General features: G+C 51.1%; 3 protein-coding genes across 3 annotated transcripts in view; 1 reads left to right on the forward strand and 2 right to left on the reverse strand.

Moving 5' to 3' along the window:
• Positions 1-4,192, reverse strand: part of LOC143427758 (kin of IRRE-like protein 1) — a 98,571-nt gene extending 94,379 nt beyond the window's left edge. The window contains exon 1 of the mRNA XM_076902205.1: positions 4,007-4,192. Within this exon, the coding sequence (XP_076758320.1) occupies positions 4,007-4,094 (88 nt within the window). The 5' untranslated portion in view covers positions 4,095-4,192. The remainder of the gene's footprint in view (positions 1-4,006) is intronic.
• Positions 4,193-7,191: 2,999 nt separating this feature from the next.
• On the reverse strand, positions 7,192-8,253 carry Npc2b (Niemann-Pick type C-2b). The gene is made up of 3 exons (XM_076909971.1): positions 8,023-8,253; positions 7,524-7,828; positions 7,192-7,455 (listed from the first exon to the last, which is right to left on the reverse strand). Exons 1-3 carry the CDS (start codon positions 8,099-8,101, stop codon positions 7,372-7,374), a joined length of 468 nt encoding a protein of 155 aa, XP_076766086.1. The 5' UTR covers positions 8,102-8,253; the 3' UTR covers positions 7,192-7,371.
• Positions 8,254-13,977: 5,724 nt separating this feature from the next.
• Positions 13,978-17,899, forward strand: Side (motor axon guidance molcule sidestep). The gene is made up of 11 exons (XM_076903417.1): positions 13,978-14,034; positions 14,178-14,334; positions 14,965-15,176; positions 15,273-15,383; positions 15,465-15,683; positions 15,958-16,254; positions 16,315-16,445; positions 16,529-16,688; positions 16,769-17,071; positions 17,149-17,583; positions 17,682-17,899. Exons 1-11 carry the CDS (start codon positions 13,992-13,994, stop codon positions 17,897-17,899), a joined length of 2,286 nt encoding a protein of 761 aa, XP_076759532.1. The 5' UTR covers positions 13,978-13,991.
• The last annotated feature ends 328 nt before the right edge of the window (positions 17,900-18,227 follow it).

Raw genomic sequence — 18,227 nt, forward strand, 5'->3', positions numbered from 1 at the left:
CCGCGAGGAGAGAAGATACGAGAAGCTGATTAGTTTCTCCGTTGAACAAGAGGCTAAACAATGGCGCGGCGTCAGGATGAACGAGAACAAGAGACGGGTGGTGAAACGCGCATCCATCGTGCAACGCAACGGGCTCTACCGATCGAGGTATAAACCCGTCTCGGTAAATATAACCTGGCTCTCTCCCGCTCTCTTTCTCCTGTTTCGACGCACGCCTGCCTATTCTTCCGTTACGGACTAATTATTCATCGCCGATAGTCGTCGGGTCTCAGAGTTACCTCGGAATACCACCGAATACACCGTCCATCGCGAATACGGGATTCTCGGTTGACCCGAATTTCCCCGATAGCACGTCCGAACCGCACAAAAGCTATTATCCGCCGTCCAATGGCAACATCATCGTCGCATAATACAGGAATCAGCGCAAAGAGAGCGGCTGGCATTTCACTCGGAGTTTCTGGACCGTCCGTAATACCGATCGTGTTATCCGTGTAACATCGATCGGCCGACGCGTGAAACCGTTCTGGACGGAATATTATCCTCCCCAGAGGTTGGTTTGTTAACCAATTTCGTTCGGACAAGTTACGCAGAGATGGATGCCCGTAATATGGATAATATACGTAGGTAAGGAAAATTGGACGAACGTCGATCAGTGGGAGAGTTTGAATCGGCGGTAGCCGCGTAGACCGGAGTAGTAACGGGTCTTGTATGGGCGGACAGACCGGTTCCAGTTTGGCCAGCTACCTCTACGGGGGACGCGGTAGTCGTGGATTTATTCGCTCGGACAGGAAACACCGTCGCTTTACCGCAGGTAGGGGCGCGGATTTCATGGATAACGCTAGTTACAGTTGAACCAGAGGGAGAGAACCGGCGGGAATCGACCGGGAGGGGGCGACGGCTAAAGGACGAGGACATGCATATTAATAGGGAAACAAGTACCGAAATGTCTGACCGGCGGTGAACGAGCCGACGTCGTTGTATCGAACCTCCTGTCCCTGTTCATTCTCCCTCTCTCTCCCTCCCTCCTCGTTTCTGCTCTTCGATCAAACTAATCGCGCGCGCGTTTCGTTCGCGTTTCGTTCGCGTTTCGTTCGCGGATTATTCATTCCGATCTATTTGTATAAATATGTATCGTCTCTTGTTCCGAGGCGAGTTCGATTCTCTCTGCGGACGAGAGGACAAAAGTTACTCGTAACCGGGGGCACGAAATCACCAGACATCTAGATGACGCGCGTAACGATCGGACCGAGTCAAATACGCTGATTCGCGGAAATTTCTAATTTGAAATTCGTAATTATTGTCAAATCGGTACGTGTTCGAGCACGGATTGCGGTCGGAAGAGCAATTCGATCGTGTCGCGCGACGTCGCCTCGATCCAATGGTTCGCATTCGATAAGAAGAGAATTGTTCATTTAAATCCCCCCGTATCGCGAGAGAATACGCCTGCATCTAGATGTACACGTACACGTATATAGGGAACGGCTGCTGTACGCGGCTGTAGGTAGTTTACTTTTTAATTCGGACCAGCCTTCGTACTTTAATAAAACCATTGGAACAACCAGCAACCCCGGCAGCGGTAGCTCGCTCTTTTACATCCACGGTTAATGGTGCCGTGAGCGCGCGCTCGCACGTTTCTACCTAGGTAGCTGTATACATCGTAGGCCGCCCACGATCCCTCTGGTTTCTTAATTAATGAACACCCGGTGAACGCTCTTAACGCGGAACGCAGCTCGAATATTCTCCTTATTACCACTGTTAATAATAAAAATAATAACGGTGATGATTACTATCGGTATTTTCATTTTCATTTTCATTCTCATTCTCATTCTCATTCTCATTCTCATCCTCGTTCTCGTTCTCGTTCTCGTTCTCGTTCTCGTTCTCGTTCTCATCCTCATCCTCATTTTTATTACTAATATTACGAACGTTAATAGAGGGAGAAAAAGTGAAAAAAGGCGGGTTTCATTAAAGTTGCTCGCATTACCGGGTCTCCGCGTTCCTTGATAAGTTATCGGCTAATTTCACGCCGGGACTCTCCGTGACGACTAGCACACGCCTCCGCGTCCTGTTTCGACTCTCGAGCGTCGAAATTCGTTCGAACGCGTTCCAAGTTTATTCGACTCGCGAGCTACGTGGGTAGTGGAATTTTGGCAGTACCCTTTAAGCGTGCGGCAACGACAGAAGGAGTATCGAACGCGTTCGAGCGGAAACGGCTTACTCGGTGGGCGCAAACAGCGCGCGCATATAGAATGTACATATATTTGCCCCGGTAAACGCGCATAACTTGGCCTTACCACTCATAATCGGACATGTACACGGCCGTAAACCTCGTCTTCCCAATGAATTTCAAATATTCGTCCTGTTTACTTTGCAGCCGCTGAATTAATTGCTCCGCAGCATCCATTGGTTCACCGTCTGCCGTCTGCGGTGAACGCATCCCGTCGACTCGGCATTCTTCTCGTCTAGCCATCGACCAGATTTAACGAGCTCGTTTCAACCGACCGTTTAATCCACCTCGACGTTGATCGTAATCCGCGGAAACGATCAACGCGAAAACAAAAACAAATTGCGCGATAGGCACATGGGTACGTACGGCGGTACGCGTTATTAATTGCTGGGAACCGTGCAAACGAATATTTTATTTCAATCAATTTCGACGCGCGAATCAACTTAATCGATTAGCCGCCGATTTCCGTTCGCACGTTTACTATAGAGAAAAGAGTAATAGTATCCGGAAAGTTGTAAAACGATCGGAGAAGACAGATTAGGAAAAGTTTTCCTCGGTGTTTGTCACCGCTCGGTGTGTTAACCGGCTCGATTTCGCGGCTCCATTCCGCGGCGAAATTCGATTTAATTCCATCGATTTTCGACTAAAGGATTAGATTACTCGATTTTTGTTCCAGCTTTCGGCTCCGTCCGTCGATCGGATTAGCGTCCATTTCACAAACTCCCTTTCAATCGAGATTCGTTTTGGCGGCCGATTCGTTTCGTATATAAATGCGATACAATAGATACGAATCGGTGTTGTATCGGAGGTCGAGTTGGTTAGTTGTCGGTTAACTCGTTCGGTCTCGAGCGGACAAAAGTTAGGCTAGTATCTTGAACAGTCAGAGTCGTCGGGGTCGCCGCCGTAATCGTCCTCGTCCTCCGGATTCGAGTTGGTCGACGACGCCTAACCATGGACAATGGGACCACGAGCAGCGCGGTACCATTATCCGGGTCTCGCGTCTATGACAATCCCATGAATTATGCAGCGTAATGTAGACGGATACGGCACGGCCCCTCCTCTGCACGGTCACGCGGTGTTGTTCCATTACCGATCCCTCCTAACGCTCTCCACGAAGTCTCCACGCTCTCCTTTTCCGAAGAAACGTCCTCGTCTCCGTCATCCGCGCACTCCTTTTTCATTATTATCGCAGCTCGTCATCGGCCCTCCCGTAATTGCGAATCGGTGCTCGTGCGCGTAAATCGGCCCGATTAACGTTTCAACGATCGTTGGTCTTCTCGCGAGACGTCGCAAACAACTTATTAACTAAGTCGGATAAGAGCCGCGCGCTATTCACCCCGGAGATATCAAGTCGTTGGAATTCGTGCTACGTCTTCGGACTCTCCTACCTTTCGTTCGTGACTGTTCTCCGATCTAATCGGATATCCTCTCTACGTACAGATATATCGCAGCCCGTGCGTTTCGCGAGCTACCCCATCTAAAATTAACCGGCTGAAACTTTTCGGTCAATGTTAGCTTGCTAAATCACGAATACGTTCCAACGATAATCCTCGTCGATATTAACGATCGGTCTCGATAGATCCAGAGCGCGGAGAAACAGATGGCAACTCGTGAATCTCTGCCGGTGGCATTGTGTTCACCGGACGGCCGAACCGGGAGTTTCTTAAACCGAAAAACCACGACCAATTCTCCTCGATATCCGAAGAATCTCCACTAGTCCATCGATCATCGAGCATAATCCTTTCTAATCGCCATCTTCTCGATCTTCTCGATACTCACCCGATTTCTCGTCGACGACGGTCGAAGCGATCCCGGCGACGTACGAAACAACCTTCGTTAGTCCGATAAGCAACAGTACACTCCACATGTTCTCTCTCGTTCTTCGTTGTTTCTTTCGTCGGGAATACTATTACTACTACTACTACTACCACTACTACCACCACCACCACCACCACCACCACCACCACCAACACCACCAACACCACCAACACCACCACCACCACCAGCAACACCACCACCACCACCACCACCAGCAGCAGCAGCACCACTATTACCACTACCACCACCACCACCACCACTTTGGTCCTCCTCGCTACTCGTTATCCTCGCTTACTTTTCGCACCGGTCTCGTCTGCCAACGATCTCCGCGTCTCCTCGGCGATCGTCGCGCATCGTTCGCCGCGGCACCGTTGCCCGCATACTCGTTCGAATCACGACCAACAGCCAAGTTTATCGGCTTTTATCACCCTTTCCCTTATCGCGTTCTCCAGTCAAACGCTGATTAAAGCTACCACGGTACCGCATCCACAGCCGCGTACCGCAATCTCCACTTTTTTCTTTAACCTCCCCGGCCGCGTTATTAAACCGCTCGAACCCTCGCCACTGTTGCCGATAACCCGCATCGGCGACCCTGACACCGGCAATCATCGCTGACCATCGCGTCTTCCTCGAGACCGCAGAATTCACCGCGCGCCAACCGCCAGTGTCATTCACCGAAATAACATCGCTTGCTTCACCGCGAGCAGTTCCCTTCGATATCGTACCGTCTATCGAGTACCGAATCGCTCCAAATTCACGGTCCATCGAATGGATCAGGGTCGCTGTTGCCGTTGCTGTCGTCACTGCTCGCGCTGCTGCTACTACCGCTGCTGCTGCTGCCGCTACTGCTACCGCTACTGCTGCTGCTGCTACCGCTACCGCTACTGCTGATGCCGCTGTTGCTGGTGATGATGGTGGTGGTGGTGGTGGTGGTGGCGGCGATGGTGGTACTGTCGCTATCGCTGGTACAGTTGCCGGCTCGAATCGAGGATAGATTATCATCAGCCATGTCAACGTTTCACGTGGCTATGGATAAACGTTCAGGCGTAAAATAAGTTAGTCGGTTTACGACAACACTGGCGGAGAAATGAATGGATTCGATTGGTATCGGACACGCGGAATCGTAGTTGTAACTCGGATCGTCTCTGGATAAGAGAGGCGCGCGCGCGCGCGCGCGCGCTTGTAAAGGGTAACGTCCACGGGGTGGATCGAGGCGACGCGCCGAAAACACGTGGTCCTCGACCGACGGCGGACGGCACACTGAGGCACACTGACGGTGAAGACGAGCAGAAACGCGGTACGGCGCGGCGACGGACGCGCAGCCTGCAAAGCCTCCCGAGGAGGCGGAGGTGTCGGAGGAAAAGCTGCGGGTGGCCCGTGAACGGTGCGCGCGGGGTGAAAGCGGCTCTCGGGTTTCGCGTGTACCGCCTAAACACTAGGAAGGGATGTTTGTCCTACGCGAACGGGTACGCCGGTTCCGATGATACTCCTTGGCTGGTACCAGACGAAATCCGCGGAACGGATGGGTAATGGGCCGCACATGCGTTCTACCCCTTTACCCGAGACCGACCGTCGTCACGCGCCGCGCCGCGCCGCGCCGCGCCGCGCCACGGCTTCCCAGAATCGACCAACATTTTCCGAACACAACAACGACCGTCCGCGCAATCTCTCTCTACGCGAAACCGTGTTTTCTTTTCGAATAGAATATTTTCCTCGATTCGATAACCGGTGGTTGCGATCGATTTCCCGTGGGCAAATAGACCGTACCGGACGTTTACCGAACGGTACGATCGATCACCGACGGTGTTCGCATACTCACTCGCCGGCCGGTCCGTCAACGTCTCGAATAGGAAACAATCGTCCCGGGGAATGTAATTCGTAAGTAAGCCGAGAATATCTCGAAGAAAACGCAGAACCGTACGTCATTCGGGAAGAGAGTTTGCAGCGGTTTACGCTATGCACGGGGGATGAAAACGAGGCGGAAGAGAGATCGAAAGAGGGTCGTGCAAAAGAGGCGGACGAGGAAGCAGATGCTCTCCGACTGGTGTCACGGATCATGGTCATCTTAAAAGCTCCTGAAAGCCGAGGAACGCCACTCGCTCTTTCTGAAAGCTATCTTTTCGACGAAGGGAATGGCTTACGCGCGACGCGTCGCTCTTCGCCATTGCGCGTCCAGATACATGTATATGCAACGTGCAAAAACGCGAAGAAACGTGGCAAAAAAAAAAAAAAAAAGAAACGGTGAAAAACTGTGTGAAAGGATTTCTGTCTCGGCTACGAAAACAATCTTTACCCGTTCCCGTTACCGTTCCCCTTCTCGGAAATGACTTTGACGAATGACTGACTTTGACAGTAGTAACTCCCATTAGTTAGTTACCACCCGCATGCGTAGATTCGCCTGTCGATCGGATATCACCTCCGCCCCCTTTGCATCTTTCGACGCGTTCCAGGCTCGTTTGTTATTTCGCCGTATTATCGATACAAAAGCGGCGATCGCTCGAAACAGCTTATGAATATTTCACGTTTCATTTTTATTTCGAAAACGATGTAGCGGAAGCGATGAATTCGGTATGAACCTGCGCGCTGGCAATATCGCTTCTATCGCGTTACGACCTAATTTAAACGTACTAAAAATTTCACGATAGACGCTGTACGCACCCCCCACCCGTCACCGACGTGCTCGCAAAAGTTAGCTTCCCTTAGAAAAAGAAATCATCGTTCATATTCGAATGGTTCGCTCTCTCGATAATTCGCGTCCCGATTACCAAATAAACACCGTTTTCGATTATTCCCGGCTTACCTCGCGCGGTATATCCACCGAGAGAAAAACGATTCGATTCTCCTGGACACTCGCCAGTGGCACTAGCTACCAACGTTGCCCGAGCCTAAAGTTCTCTATGTTACCGACGACCCATCGAAATCGCAGTCTCGACTGAAATACCGATCGCGCGAGCCCAATCGACGGCAACTTTACGAACAAGTACAGAAACCGAGAGGTTTCGAAGATTATTACAGCGATCGAAAGTTATCAAGCTCGCTGACTCTTTCACGCGATAAAGACTGTTCTTCGTAATAGACGAAAGAGCGTAAACAGGCATCATTCGAACCACAGCAACGATTCGTTCGGAAATCATACGAGAAAAAAAAAAAAGAAATAAATGTTTATTAACAATCTTAATAGTTACGTGCACACATTGTATTATATTATATTACGTATATCGCGATGATTAAGCTCGTTTGCAGACAAGACCGCGTCCATTTTGCTCCTCCTCTTTCGTTGGATGTTTAGCGATCCGTCAGTCAGTTGGTTACGTGTATACGGTTGTTCAGTTAATGATCTTTGCTGGAACTTCGAAGCACGCGATCGTGCTGTTTCCCTCCATCAACGCGTAATGAATGGTCAGCGAGATCTGGAAAAGAAAAGTTGCTGGGAAATGGAAAATCGGGAAAAGTTGTAATTCGGTTTCGCACGATCTACCGTAGGATATATCTGTAGAACGGCGAACTCTCGCTTGTAGGTGTACTCGACGCCTTTCTTCAGCGCGCAACCAGCCGTGGTTCCGTCCTCGTTGAAAATGCTCTCGCACGCGCTAGTCCCGTCCACACCGACGAACGGCAACGGCACGCCGAGTACAACCGCGTACACGTTGTTTACCAGACTCTGGACATCTTGCTCGGGTACAAACTTCTGTTCGATCGTCGCCTTCGTACGCCGTTTCAATTTGCACGGTGGCACCTCGCAGCCGGTGATCTTTATGCGCTCGGAATCCTCCACTTTTTCTCCTGCGGAACATACACCAACGAACCGCCGTCCGTTCATGGACATTTCGAAACGTTATATAAACATCGCGCAACAAATATAAGAGATGAATCGCAGTTACGATCGATAAATCATTACCGTCTCTCACCTTGTACTTTGAACCGAATAGGAATAAAGAACGCGAAAGCTAGATAGGATAGAAAATAAGCAGACTCACCGGTACCGCAATGGTTGACTTCGGTTGCACGGGCAATCGCGAGCAGAGCTACGAAAATGAGTACGGTTTCTCTAAGCATCTCGGTGAAAGCGGTCGTTCTCTGTCCTCGAGAAGAAAGATGTTTCTGGCCCAGAAGAAATAACCGACGCTCGTCCTCGCAATCTCCAAGATCCAGCAACTCCGGCTCTCGACCGTGCCTGAGAGAGAGAGAGAGACGGAGAGAGGGAGAGTAGCCACGGAATGCAACGTTATGGCCTATCATTCGTCAAAGTTCACTTTAAATAGATTCCCCTTCCTCTCGGGAGGGGACGATGTGGTAGACGGTGGGGATACAAGGAGGGAACCGGCCACCACGAATGGTAGGGATTCCGGAAAATTCAGCAAACCGGCGACGAGCGAAGAAGGACGATGCAATGTCAATGAAAAAACCTTCTTCACGCGTGATCCGGATAATTAAAACATACCGGAGAGAGCACGCGTACTTGGTGCGTGATTAGTAAGGGGCAGAGACGCACGGTCGCCAACGTACTCGGTTACGGAAATGAACTCGGAACTCGCACCTCGTCTTCGGTTCCCAATCGTACGCAGCGTTCACGTTTTAATCGAACACGGAAGACGTATCGCGTGATTGAAAAATACGGCAACGTGATTCGTTTCTCGGAAACGTGATACAAAGAACGCGCTCGTAAAAATAATTATGCAGACCGCGCACGCGGATCGTGCGGGGACCCGCGTCTTGGTAGTATTCGCGCGTACCACTTCTCGGCCAAAGACGAGTCCCCGCACTCGATTTCCTTGACGCGCCAAGCTTCCGGATTCAACGTGTTACATTTCGTTCCCAACAAACACACGCAAACTAGTCTATCTACGTACGTGCGATAAATCTGCCTCGCCTTAGTATTCGCGTCCTTCGCGTAACACCTCTTCTAACCGCAACCCCGCGAAACTTATTTCCGTTTTTTTTTTTTTTCTCACCGAGCCAATTATCTTGTTTCGACTAATTAAAACACCGTACAAGGAGCTAACTCGATTCCATTGATCGACAGTAGCTACTTGAATCTTAATTTTCTACGAAACTATCATCCCTTTCGAAACGTTGCTAAAAGATTTCCCGTCAATTGTCACGTGGACAACACGCGTGGTTTTTTTCGCATCGCGGTCGCAGATAGAATATCGGTTTCGCTGCGGTTCGACGTATCGCGTATTGCAAACTTGCAAAAATACATATTCCGCGTTTCACGTAGCAACGCGGAAACCAATATTCGATAAGCGATCGTACGATTATCACCGACGAAGAGCAATGCTTTTTTTTCTTTTCCCACACGAACAAATATCCGAATGCTCCGACAGAGAGAGAGAGAGAGAGAGAGAGAGAAATATTAAATCTCTATTATAAAATCTGTTTTACCTACTGTCAGTGTGGAAATCGCAAGCGTAAATCATTCCAACGTTTCGTATCTTTTCGTAAGATGTCACCCAAGAGGCCTGATCGAAAAGATTCAAGCACCACTACCGTTCATCCCTGTATTAGTTGGAAAAATACATACTCGCTTGTTCGATTCGGACTTAGGTCCGCTCTGCGTAATATGTGTAATACGCGTAGTAAAGTGAGGTACCGGCGTTGAAAATACGATAGGATCGCGTGGTCGGGGAAATGTAGTTTAAAAAATGCACTAGTTCCAGAAACACTAAAGAGAACGAACGAATACGCGAAGGAGAAGCATTTTTGATTTATACCGAATGGTTCGCGTTGCGCGGCGGAAAACGTGCATCCGGCACGAAAAAGGTATCTAGGCCATCCGAGTACGAGTGGCTGTCGTAAAGAAAAAATTCTCAGCTCTAAAAGCTTTTTACGAACCTTCTGATGGACGCGTTCCCTGCTTTAAAGCACTCGGCCATAAAAAACAATAGCCGTAGAAGAAAGTTGGGTAACGCGGTAGGTAATCGCGATAAGTTGAGCTTTTTTCAAATAATCACATTCTCACGGTATTCAAGTCCAACGTCCAGATGGAACGCGATCCAAGTAGAATGAACATTGACAGAGAACTTTTGTTTCTGCGAAACTGTTCGAATAACCCGCGATGTTTCTCACGATTCGCGGTGTTCAGGATCGCGCACCAGTCCGCGATCTATTTCCGTACAGGGCATATTTATAACACTAGCGTTACCTTTCGCGGAGCAAACTACGCGCGCGCGCGCGCGCGCGCTACGTAAACGAGGATCCGTACCCTTGATCGACTCAGAGATTACTCAACTCGTGGCCGACAACTTTAATAATTACACGGTTTATCGTAACATCCTAATTCGTAAACACTTGGCCGCTCGAATTTATGTACCGAAACAATTTCCCATGTCACCCAGCAACGTTTCGACTCTGATCCTACCGTTGAAAAACGCCCGATCGGTGGCCCGTACTTTTTTCTCTTCGGAGAAAGAAGAAGGGTCGGACCGCCCCCGTTCCCATGGGATCGTTGCTCCGCGAGACAAACTTTTTAAACGCGCTCCAACAGAGCCTTTACTATATTACGTATCTACTACTACTCTCTCTCCCCCCTCTCTACCACGTAATATGTACGAAACCCAATGGCGAACAGTAATAAAAACAACAACAACAAGAATAAATTGCATCGTTCGTGAACAGTTCGAATTTAGTCACGAGCTGACGAGACAGACGAGTAACTAGAACGCGAAAAGAATGCCAATATTTCTTCGAACGACTCGAAGAATTCGGGAACGTCGAATCGTTGGCGCCAGAAGGTTAGACGAAGAAGACACCGCGCCTCGGCATACCATCTGCTTACTTACGTACCTACCGCATGCATGCATACGGATGCACGCGTGTATGGACACGCACACATGGATGCGTTCTTCTTTCCTTTCATTCGTTCGCTCCTCCTTTCTGCGCGTTCCATTTCTCCCGTTTCCCGTTCGGCATTTAATTAACAGTCGAGAGGCTCCTATGATAATAAACGAAACGACACGATCCGATATACCGGAGGGGCATTCGGTCCCGTGAATCATAGCGGACAACCACGGCGAGAACGGCAGAAAACAATCCGTACGTACGTACGTAATAGGGGTGCGTCACGATAGACCAGCCCCGCGATGACTCATACCTCGCACCTCCCACGCAAAGTGGCCACACAACCACCGTAGGGTGCCTCTTGCCTTTCTCGAGACACGATCGATAAGTCGAACCGACGCAGAGACAGTTTCCATGAGTCACTTACGATGCGTCCGACCGGAAGTATTACGTATTACCCACCTATCTAGGATATTATCTATCGGATATATAGTTGCCGGGGCGGCTGCCCGCATGCGGCTGATTTATCTTCGCGTTGTTACTTCGTTTAATGATAAATGAAAGTATAAGACGCTGCCTGGCCACGTGGCAGGCTACGTTTAAGGACCACCTACGACGGCCGACGCGATAAATTTCCGAGCGATGCACGACAATTGCGTCTCTTCCGTAATAAATAATAAGGCGCACGGGCTGAGCTTGACGTAAGCGCTTTATCCACGTATCGATCTGCCTTTTCTCGACCACGACCGCTCGTTCGCGGCGAATTAAACGGCAGCTGCGACGAGCACGTTCGAGAAATATTTCGGAAATTCTGCTCCCGAAATTCTGCTCAAGACCGACCGTTCGAACGGTTCGAATCGTTTAGCTGTTTAAAAGACTGCTAATCCCCTCACCGTTCTCCGCGATTCCTGGACATTTCTCGTTACACTTTCTGTGCTTGACAGGTTACATTTCGATTCCAGCTTCGCGGCTATCCAACGAGGGAAACGCGAGGGTCCCAAAAATAGATTCGCCGCGTACCTCTCTCTCTCTCTCTCTCTCTCTCTCTTCCTCTTTCTCCCTGGGCTCCGTAACTTGTCAATCGAATGTAATCGCGCGTTCCTACGTATACAATATGCCGTCGATGAAAGTTTACGCGGAAGGATAGGTGTTACGCGCGTGGACCGGACCAGTTCGAAGAGAGTTTCCAATGCGTCGCGCGGTGCATCTCGGTGGAAGCGAAGGGTACACTCGCGTAAGCGGAGAAAGAAGCAACGCGCGTGGTAAACCGGCCGGGGCTGGTTAAACGGACGTGTGCCCGCACGAGGATCGAGTGGGGGCTGCTACACGCGTGTCTTCGGTTTTGGTTTTAGTTCCGTGGCAGTCGCTCCGCACGACGACGACGACGACGACGACGACGACGACGACGACGACGACCATCCCAAACGTTTGCCAGACTTTCGTCGAATGTTCGCGTTTCGAAAGTGCACCTCTCGACCTTGACGAGACCAAGAGAATAGGACAAAGAGGGATACGCGAGTGTCGTCTCGTTTTGTTACTCGAAAAATTTCGAGTTCGTCGCGGATGTGCTCCGACTACATTAACACGAGAGTAAACGATCGCATCCGAGAATGCGCGCCGCGTTGTCGATTCGTACCCGTTCGATCGATGCATCGAGAGCAACGACGTCGAGTAGACGCGGCTTAAAATATTGCCGTTGATCCAGCTGTCGACGAACGAGCAAAACAAGAGGATCGGCGTGCGATCGAATGTCTCTGGTCTACTACTACGGTAGGTCGATCGGACGTGGCAGTGGGTCACGCCGAGTCGAACACCTGATTCTCGCCCGCCAACGGTTCGAGATGCGGTGCACGTCGAGACACGTGTTTCTGACAAGTTTCCTGATACTAGTGGTTCGTGCGCGTCGAGCAGACGCAGCCATCGAGGATTCGCTTCGATTCCCGAACAAAGGTATATTTTACCGTACTTTTAATCAATTATAATAATACAATAGCGCGCTCTTCGCGCTCTCTTCGCGCTTCCGAACCTAAAGAATTCGCGCGATTTATTTTTGGCCGCGTAAAAAGTCCCCGGCTACGCTCTCTCCTCTTCGTATCCCGGTATACCGCACCGCGTACACATATCGATCAACTTTGTTGATCGAACGAGAACCGAGGAAGAGTAGAGCGCGAATCGATCCATCGGCTAGGCGGCGCGGTGCCGATTTAAACCGCCGTCGCGCGAAAAAGAAGACTCGAACCAACAGAGACGGAGAGAGTCAAAGTTGTTCCGGAATTCGGGGAGGACCTTTCGCGTCGCGCTTCGAATTCCGAAACGATCGAAAATATACGTCGCGTTTATCGCGTTGTCCTTGAAGAAAGAAAACCGATCCATCATCTTACCTTACTCGTTCTATATTACTCGTTCTTTTCTCTTTCGTTCGCTTTGGCAGAAGAAACGAGGATAACCATCGACTCGGAACGTGGCCGATGACAGTTTGAATTTTATTGGAAAAGCAAACTTCCTCCGGAGTAGTAATAGTGGGATAGCAACAGGTGTGTGTGTGTGTGTGTGTGTGTGTTTGTTGGCAAAAGGAAGTAGAATTACGAGTAAGGCAAGAACGCAAGACGCCGCGACTCTACGAATGCCATGCGAATGCCATGATCTGGACCGCTAGGGTCGTATGTGTAATAGATAGGCGCCGGCAACGGTAAAAACTCGTAAATTAATCCCATGCTGCTGACGGACTCCCCCTAGGCGACTCCATGGAGCCACCAACTAGTCTCACGGGCTTCTATACGTTTACGCTGGTTAATTATTCTCTTCTGTCCGTTCCCTTCGCTTCTTCCTCGTGTGATGCTCGCAAATTCGATTCGCGAAATACCGAGGCCGGATTCGGTAAAGTGGACGGACCGAAAGAAAGAAACGCATCTTGGCACGAAAATAGACGGGAAGCGGCGGCGGAAGCGCGGTTTCCCAACGCGCGCGATACAAAAATAACAGTGTTACCCCTCGGCTAAGCATTATTTACATAACGATACCGTACCGGTAACGGTACGAGGTAGGTATAACAAGTAGACGCAGAAAGAGAATCCCTTCGATTAATCCCTCCGATAGCTATCTACGCGCAAACGAGCGAGTAAGTAGACACGAGTACGAGGTTCCGTCCGCGGAGAAAATAGAAACGATGCACGTGCGCGCCGCGAGAACCGGTGTTAACGTACACCGTGGTATGCCATTGACAATTCTCTCTCTCTCTCTCTCTCTTTCTCGTTTCGCAATTGTGTACCGATCGAGCGTGCACCTCTGGTACATTAACATCTGAATAACGCCGCCTATCCCTTTGCGCGGGTTTTTTTTTTTTTTTTCCAAGGGTCCACGACTTACGGTCTTACAGCGCCGCTCAGACTCGTATGGGCCAACGAGGGTGAGGACGTCGAATTACCATGCGACATCACTCCGCCGACACCCACCGACTCCGTGAACATGGTACTTTGGTTCAAAGACACCGCTGGGATACCTCTGTACAGGTACCCTCTGCTTGGATCTATGTCCGCGGCTCGATGATATTGAGGTAGATCGCGGTAGCGTAAATAAACGCGAGAAGACGGTCGAGGATCGTTGGCATCGACCGGCGGAATTTCTTCGCGTCTTACCAACACGAGCCGCCTCTTCCAGAAATAGAGCGAGTCGAAATACGCGTAAACGGAACGTTACACCTACGCGTACGTTTATGCATCGTACGCATCGAATCGGTACTAGCCACGTATGGCAAGGGAAAAACGCGTCCCGATCGTTAATCGATTTCTCTTTCCGTTCCCGATTCACTCGAGATCGCGTAACGCTCGAAATCGTTCGCGGTGAATCTAAATTCGCTGACCGCGCGCTTGCCAACCATCCTTTTTCCCTCCGCGAATAGAGACGGCCGTGCCAGAGTTAGTCACCGAACAGCTTCGGTGGCTGGCCAGCGCCAGCGGGGGGTCCATCTCGTGTTTACTATCTCGTTTTACTCCCGGAAACGTGAACCTTGCGTTCGATCGTTGACTCGGCGATCGAGCCAAGAATTTCATTTACCCGCGAGCCGCGAATCGACAGGACGCGTGACCGGGTAACCCTGCTACTTTGATCTTGAGACGAGATCCTATCCTCCTGCGCCGCAGCTTGGACGCGAGGACCGGAGATCTCGCCTCCGCCGTTCATTGGGCGGTCAGCGACGACCTCGGGAAGAGGACCTACTTTCAGATCGGTGACGGCCATCGAGCCAAGCTAAAAGTCAGAAGCGTCACCTTCGCCGACCAAGGAATCTTCAGGTGCAGAGTAGATTTCGTCAACTCGCCGACTAGAAATTTCCGTGTCAATCTGACGCTCGTCGGTGAGTAGAAATCGAGAATTTCCAAAACGTCCAGACTCGACTATCGATTCGCGGCCATAAGCTTACGGGCTTCTCCTCGTTTCCGGAACTAAACAGAGGAACCATCCGAACCTGTGATATACGACGCTCAAGGGCGAGAGGTGAAAGGAGTGGCTGGCCCTTTCTTGGAGGGTTACAATCTCGCGTTGACCTGTCAGGTGTCCGGAGGTACGTTCAGGTATCCTTTCTTTCCTCCGAAACCGGATTTGTCCGAAAAATGCGTTGGTATTCGTGTTCTCTCTTGGCCAGGAAGACCAAAACCGACGGTTACCTGGTGGAAGGACGGCAAGATATTGGACGGCGTTGTCGACAGCGTCCACTCCGATGGTCCGGCGAACAAATTCACGGTGAACCATCTGTTCGTCGACAAGGTGACGAGATCGTTGCGCGGTACGAGGCTCGAGTGCAGAGCTTGGTCACCGCCGATGTCGGCACCGATCGTCCGCCAAGTGCCTCTCGACGTTTATCGTAAGTAGTCGACCTTGAGAGAGAGAGAGAGAGAGAGAGAGAGAGATGGAGACATTTAAATATAGTTCGATCGACGGTAGATGCTGGCGGAAGCCGGAGATAAATTCCAACGATTTCGCGACTCCTTTGAGCAACGGCCGGTCGCATTTCGTGGAATTGTCGTTGAATGTAAAAATACGCGGTGTTCGGGTGGCGAGCACGTGACGCTCGACTCCGCGTTATTTTCGCCGCGGCTCGAAACCCATTTTTTGCACCCGGTTCGCTCGGCCCGCAGTGAAACCGGCGATCGTCAAGATCATCCTGGGCCAGGATCGGATCCACGCGGGTCGTCCGTTTGCTGCGCGTTGCGAAACTTGGGGTAGCTCTCCCGCGGCCAGGATCGTTTGGATGTTGGGCGGTCGGACGATAGGCGAGCCGAACGTCTCGACCACGCAGAGGAGCAATTCCACGGTCAGCAAACTGGCGCTGGCACTCCGCAGGGAGGACGACGGCAAGGAATTAACCTGCAGAGCCGAAAATCCAAGATTTCCCGGCGGAGTCCTCGAGCAAACGAAAATCCTCAACGTCGCATGTGAGTACACGCGAAACCGACCTACGCACCGTTTACTCACGCATCTATCTACGCGGCCAGATGCTCCCGCGGTCTCTGTCGGCTTAGCTGCTGGCTACGTTTTCGATACCCTCAGAGAGGGAGACGATCTGAAGCTGGTCTGCAACGTCGAGAGTAATCCGCCTTCGAGCGAGATCCTCTGGTATCACGAGGTAATTGATTCGATTCGATTCGATTCGATTCGATACGATAGATACGATTGTTGACGCGCGCGCGCGACCTTACCACCTTGCAGAACAATCGATTGGAACACGACGTGGCCGGTGGAACGCTGATAGCCTCGAACACGCTTACGCTGAGGACACTGGATCTGAATCACGCCGGCGAGTACTCCTGCGAGGCGATCAACTCCGTGGGGGAAGGTCGCAGTCCTCCGATCTTCGTCCGCATGAAGTGTGAGCGCGAATCAAACTAAACGATAGATAACGCGATAGAGACGCGACACGAACGATAGACGCACAGCTGGTTGTTACAGACGCGCCGAGGTGCAAGGTTGGTTACGAGCGACGGGACGTGACGGTCGGTCGAGGCGAACAAGCGTCGGTACGATGCGAGGTGGACGCGGTTCCGTACGACGCGGTAAGATTCTCCTGGACGTACAACGGGACGCGGGGGGACGTGTTGCCGATGCCAAACTCGAGAGCGCGGAACAACGGCCTCGTTAGCGTTCTCGAGTACACTCCTACCGGTGACACCGACTTTGGAACACTCGCTTGCTGGGCCAGCAACACCGTCGGCAGACAAACGACTCCCTGCGTGTTCAATCTTCTGCCCGGTAGTACGTACGATCATATCCATCTATCTCTCTTTAAAGCGCAACTCTTAAGATCGCAACGAAAGGGAATTTGTTCGCAGAACCACCGCAGCCGCCGTTCGATTGTTCGCTGCGCAACGAGAGCACCGCGCTCCACGTGAATTGCGTCCCCGGCGCGGACGGCGGTTCCCCGCAACACTTTCTGCTCGAAGTTCGCGGAATCCCTCGGGGTGGAACGAATTCGGCGACGGTCCACGTGCCGCAGAGCGACCAAGGGACGCTCGGCGAGCTACCGGCCGTCTACCAACAGAGAAATCCTCGGCCAAACTTTCAGCTCCACGGTCTCGAACCCGGCTACGATTACACCCTCTACGTCTACGCGGTGAACGGACGGGGCAGAAGCGAACCGGCCCTCTTGAAACACGTAACCGTCACCGAACCTCTCGCCGACAGGAACCGCCTCTTTCTCGACGATCTGAAAGAGGCGCTGCCGAACCCGACCTCCGGGAACGCGATCCTCTTGATCGCCGTGACAGGTATACGCGCGTACATTTAATTAATACTTACCAGCATTAATTAATACTTACCAGTTTACTGTACTTATAACGAGATTATCTTGAAATTATCCTCGAAGCTGCGGCCGCTTTGATCCTGATCGGTATCGGGGTGATCATCGGGCTGGCTATCTGCAGGCGAAGGACCACGTCCTCCGTCAGGGATGGCCCGGACGATTTTACCACGCCCACCTACGTTTCCGCCCAAAGGATCGAACCAAGGATCAGATACTCGGCCGCCGAGGGAAGGCGTTCGCGACACCCGAGCCTCTACATCGAGGACAGTCGAAACGGTTAACTAATTACCCTCTAATGTACCATTATCATCCTCATATCCCTCGCGTTCGTTACCAATTTATTTGGAAATTTCTCTCGCTTTTACAGAGCCGGATCTTTTGCAGAGATCGTCGACGTCGACCAACGCCGGTAATTAACGGCCGATACGTAGCCGCTGAAACCGATCATCGTCGTAAACTAGATATATTTCCACGATTTCTGTACCTGTACTTTACTTTAAACTAATCTAACGATTCGCGCACGCTGTACAAATGTCTTTTCTCGTTACCACTCTTGTTCCTCAAACGTCAATACATACCTACGTATTAGGTACGTGTTTAGGTCCAACT

This window comes from Xylocopa sonorina, chromosome 1, assembly GCF_050948175.1.
Source record: "Xylocopa sonorina isolate GNS202 chromosome 1, iyXylSono1_principal, whole genome shotgun sequence".
Lineage (NCBI taxonomy): Eukaryota > Metazoa > Arthropoda > Insecta > Hymenoptera > Apidae > Xylocopa > Xylocopa sonorina.

What these genes read in the sequence shown, in the direction of transcription:
- Npc2b (XM_076909971.1), bottom strand. Translation starts at nt 8,101, where the DNA reads ATGCTTAGAGAAACCGTACTCATTTTCGTAGCTCTGCTCGCGATTGCC. An exon ending in AGTCAACCATTGCGGTACCG is followed by an intron (nt 7,829 to 8,022) that starts GTGAGTCTGCTT and finishes TATGTTCCGCAG; the next exon opens with GAGAAAAAGTGGAGGATTCC. An exon ending in TTCTACAGATATATCCTACG is followed by an intron (nt 7,456 to 7,523) that starts GTAGATCGTGCG and finishes TTTCTTTTCCAG; the next exon opens with ATCTCGCTGACCATTCATTA.
- Side (XM_076903417.1), top strand. Translation starts at nt 13,992, where the DNA reads ATGCACGTGCGCGCCGCGAGAACCGGTGTTAACGTACACCGTG. An exon ending in GCTGGGATACCTCTGTACAG is followed by an intron (nt 14,335 to 14,964) that starts GTACCCTCTGCT and finishes CCTGCGCCGCAG; the next exon opens with CTTGGACGCGAGGACCGGAG. An exon ending in GATCTTCGTCCGCATGAAGT is followed by an intron (nt 16,689 to 16,768) that starts GTGAGCGCGAAT and finishes TGGTTGTTACAG; the next exon opens with ACGCGCCGAGGTGCAAGGTT.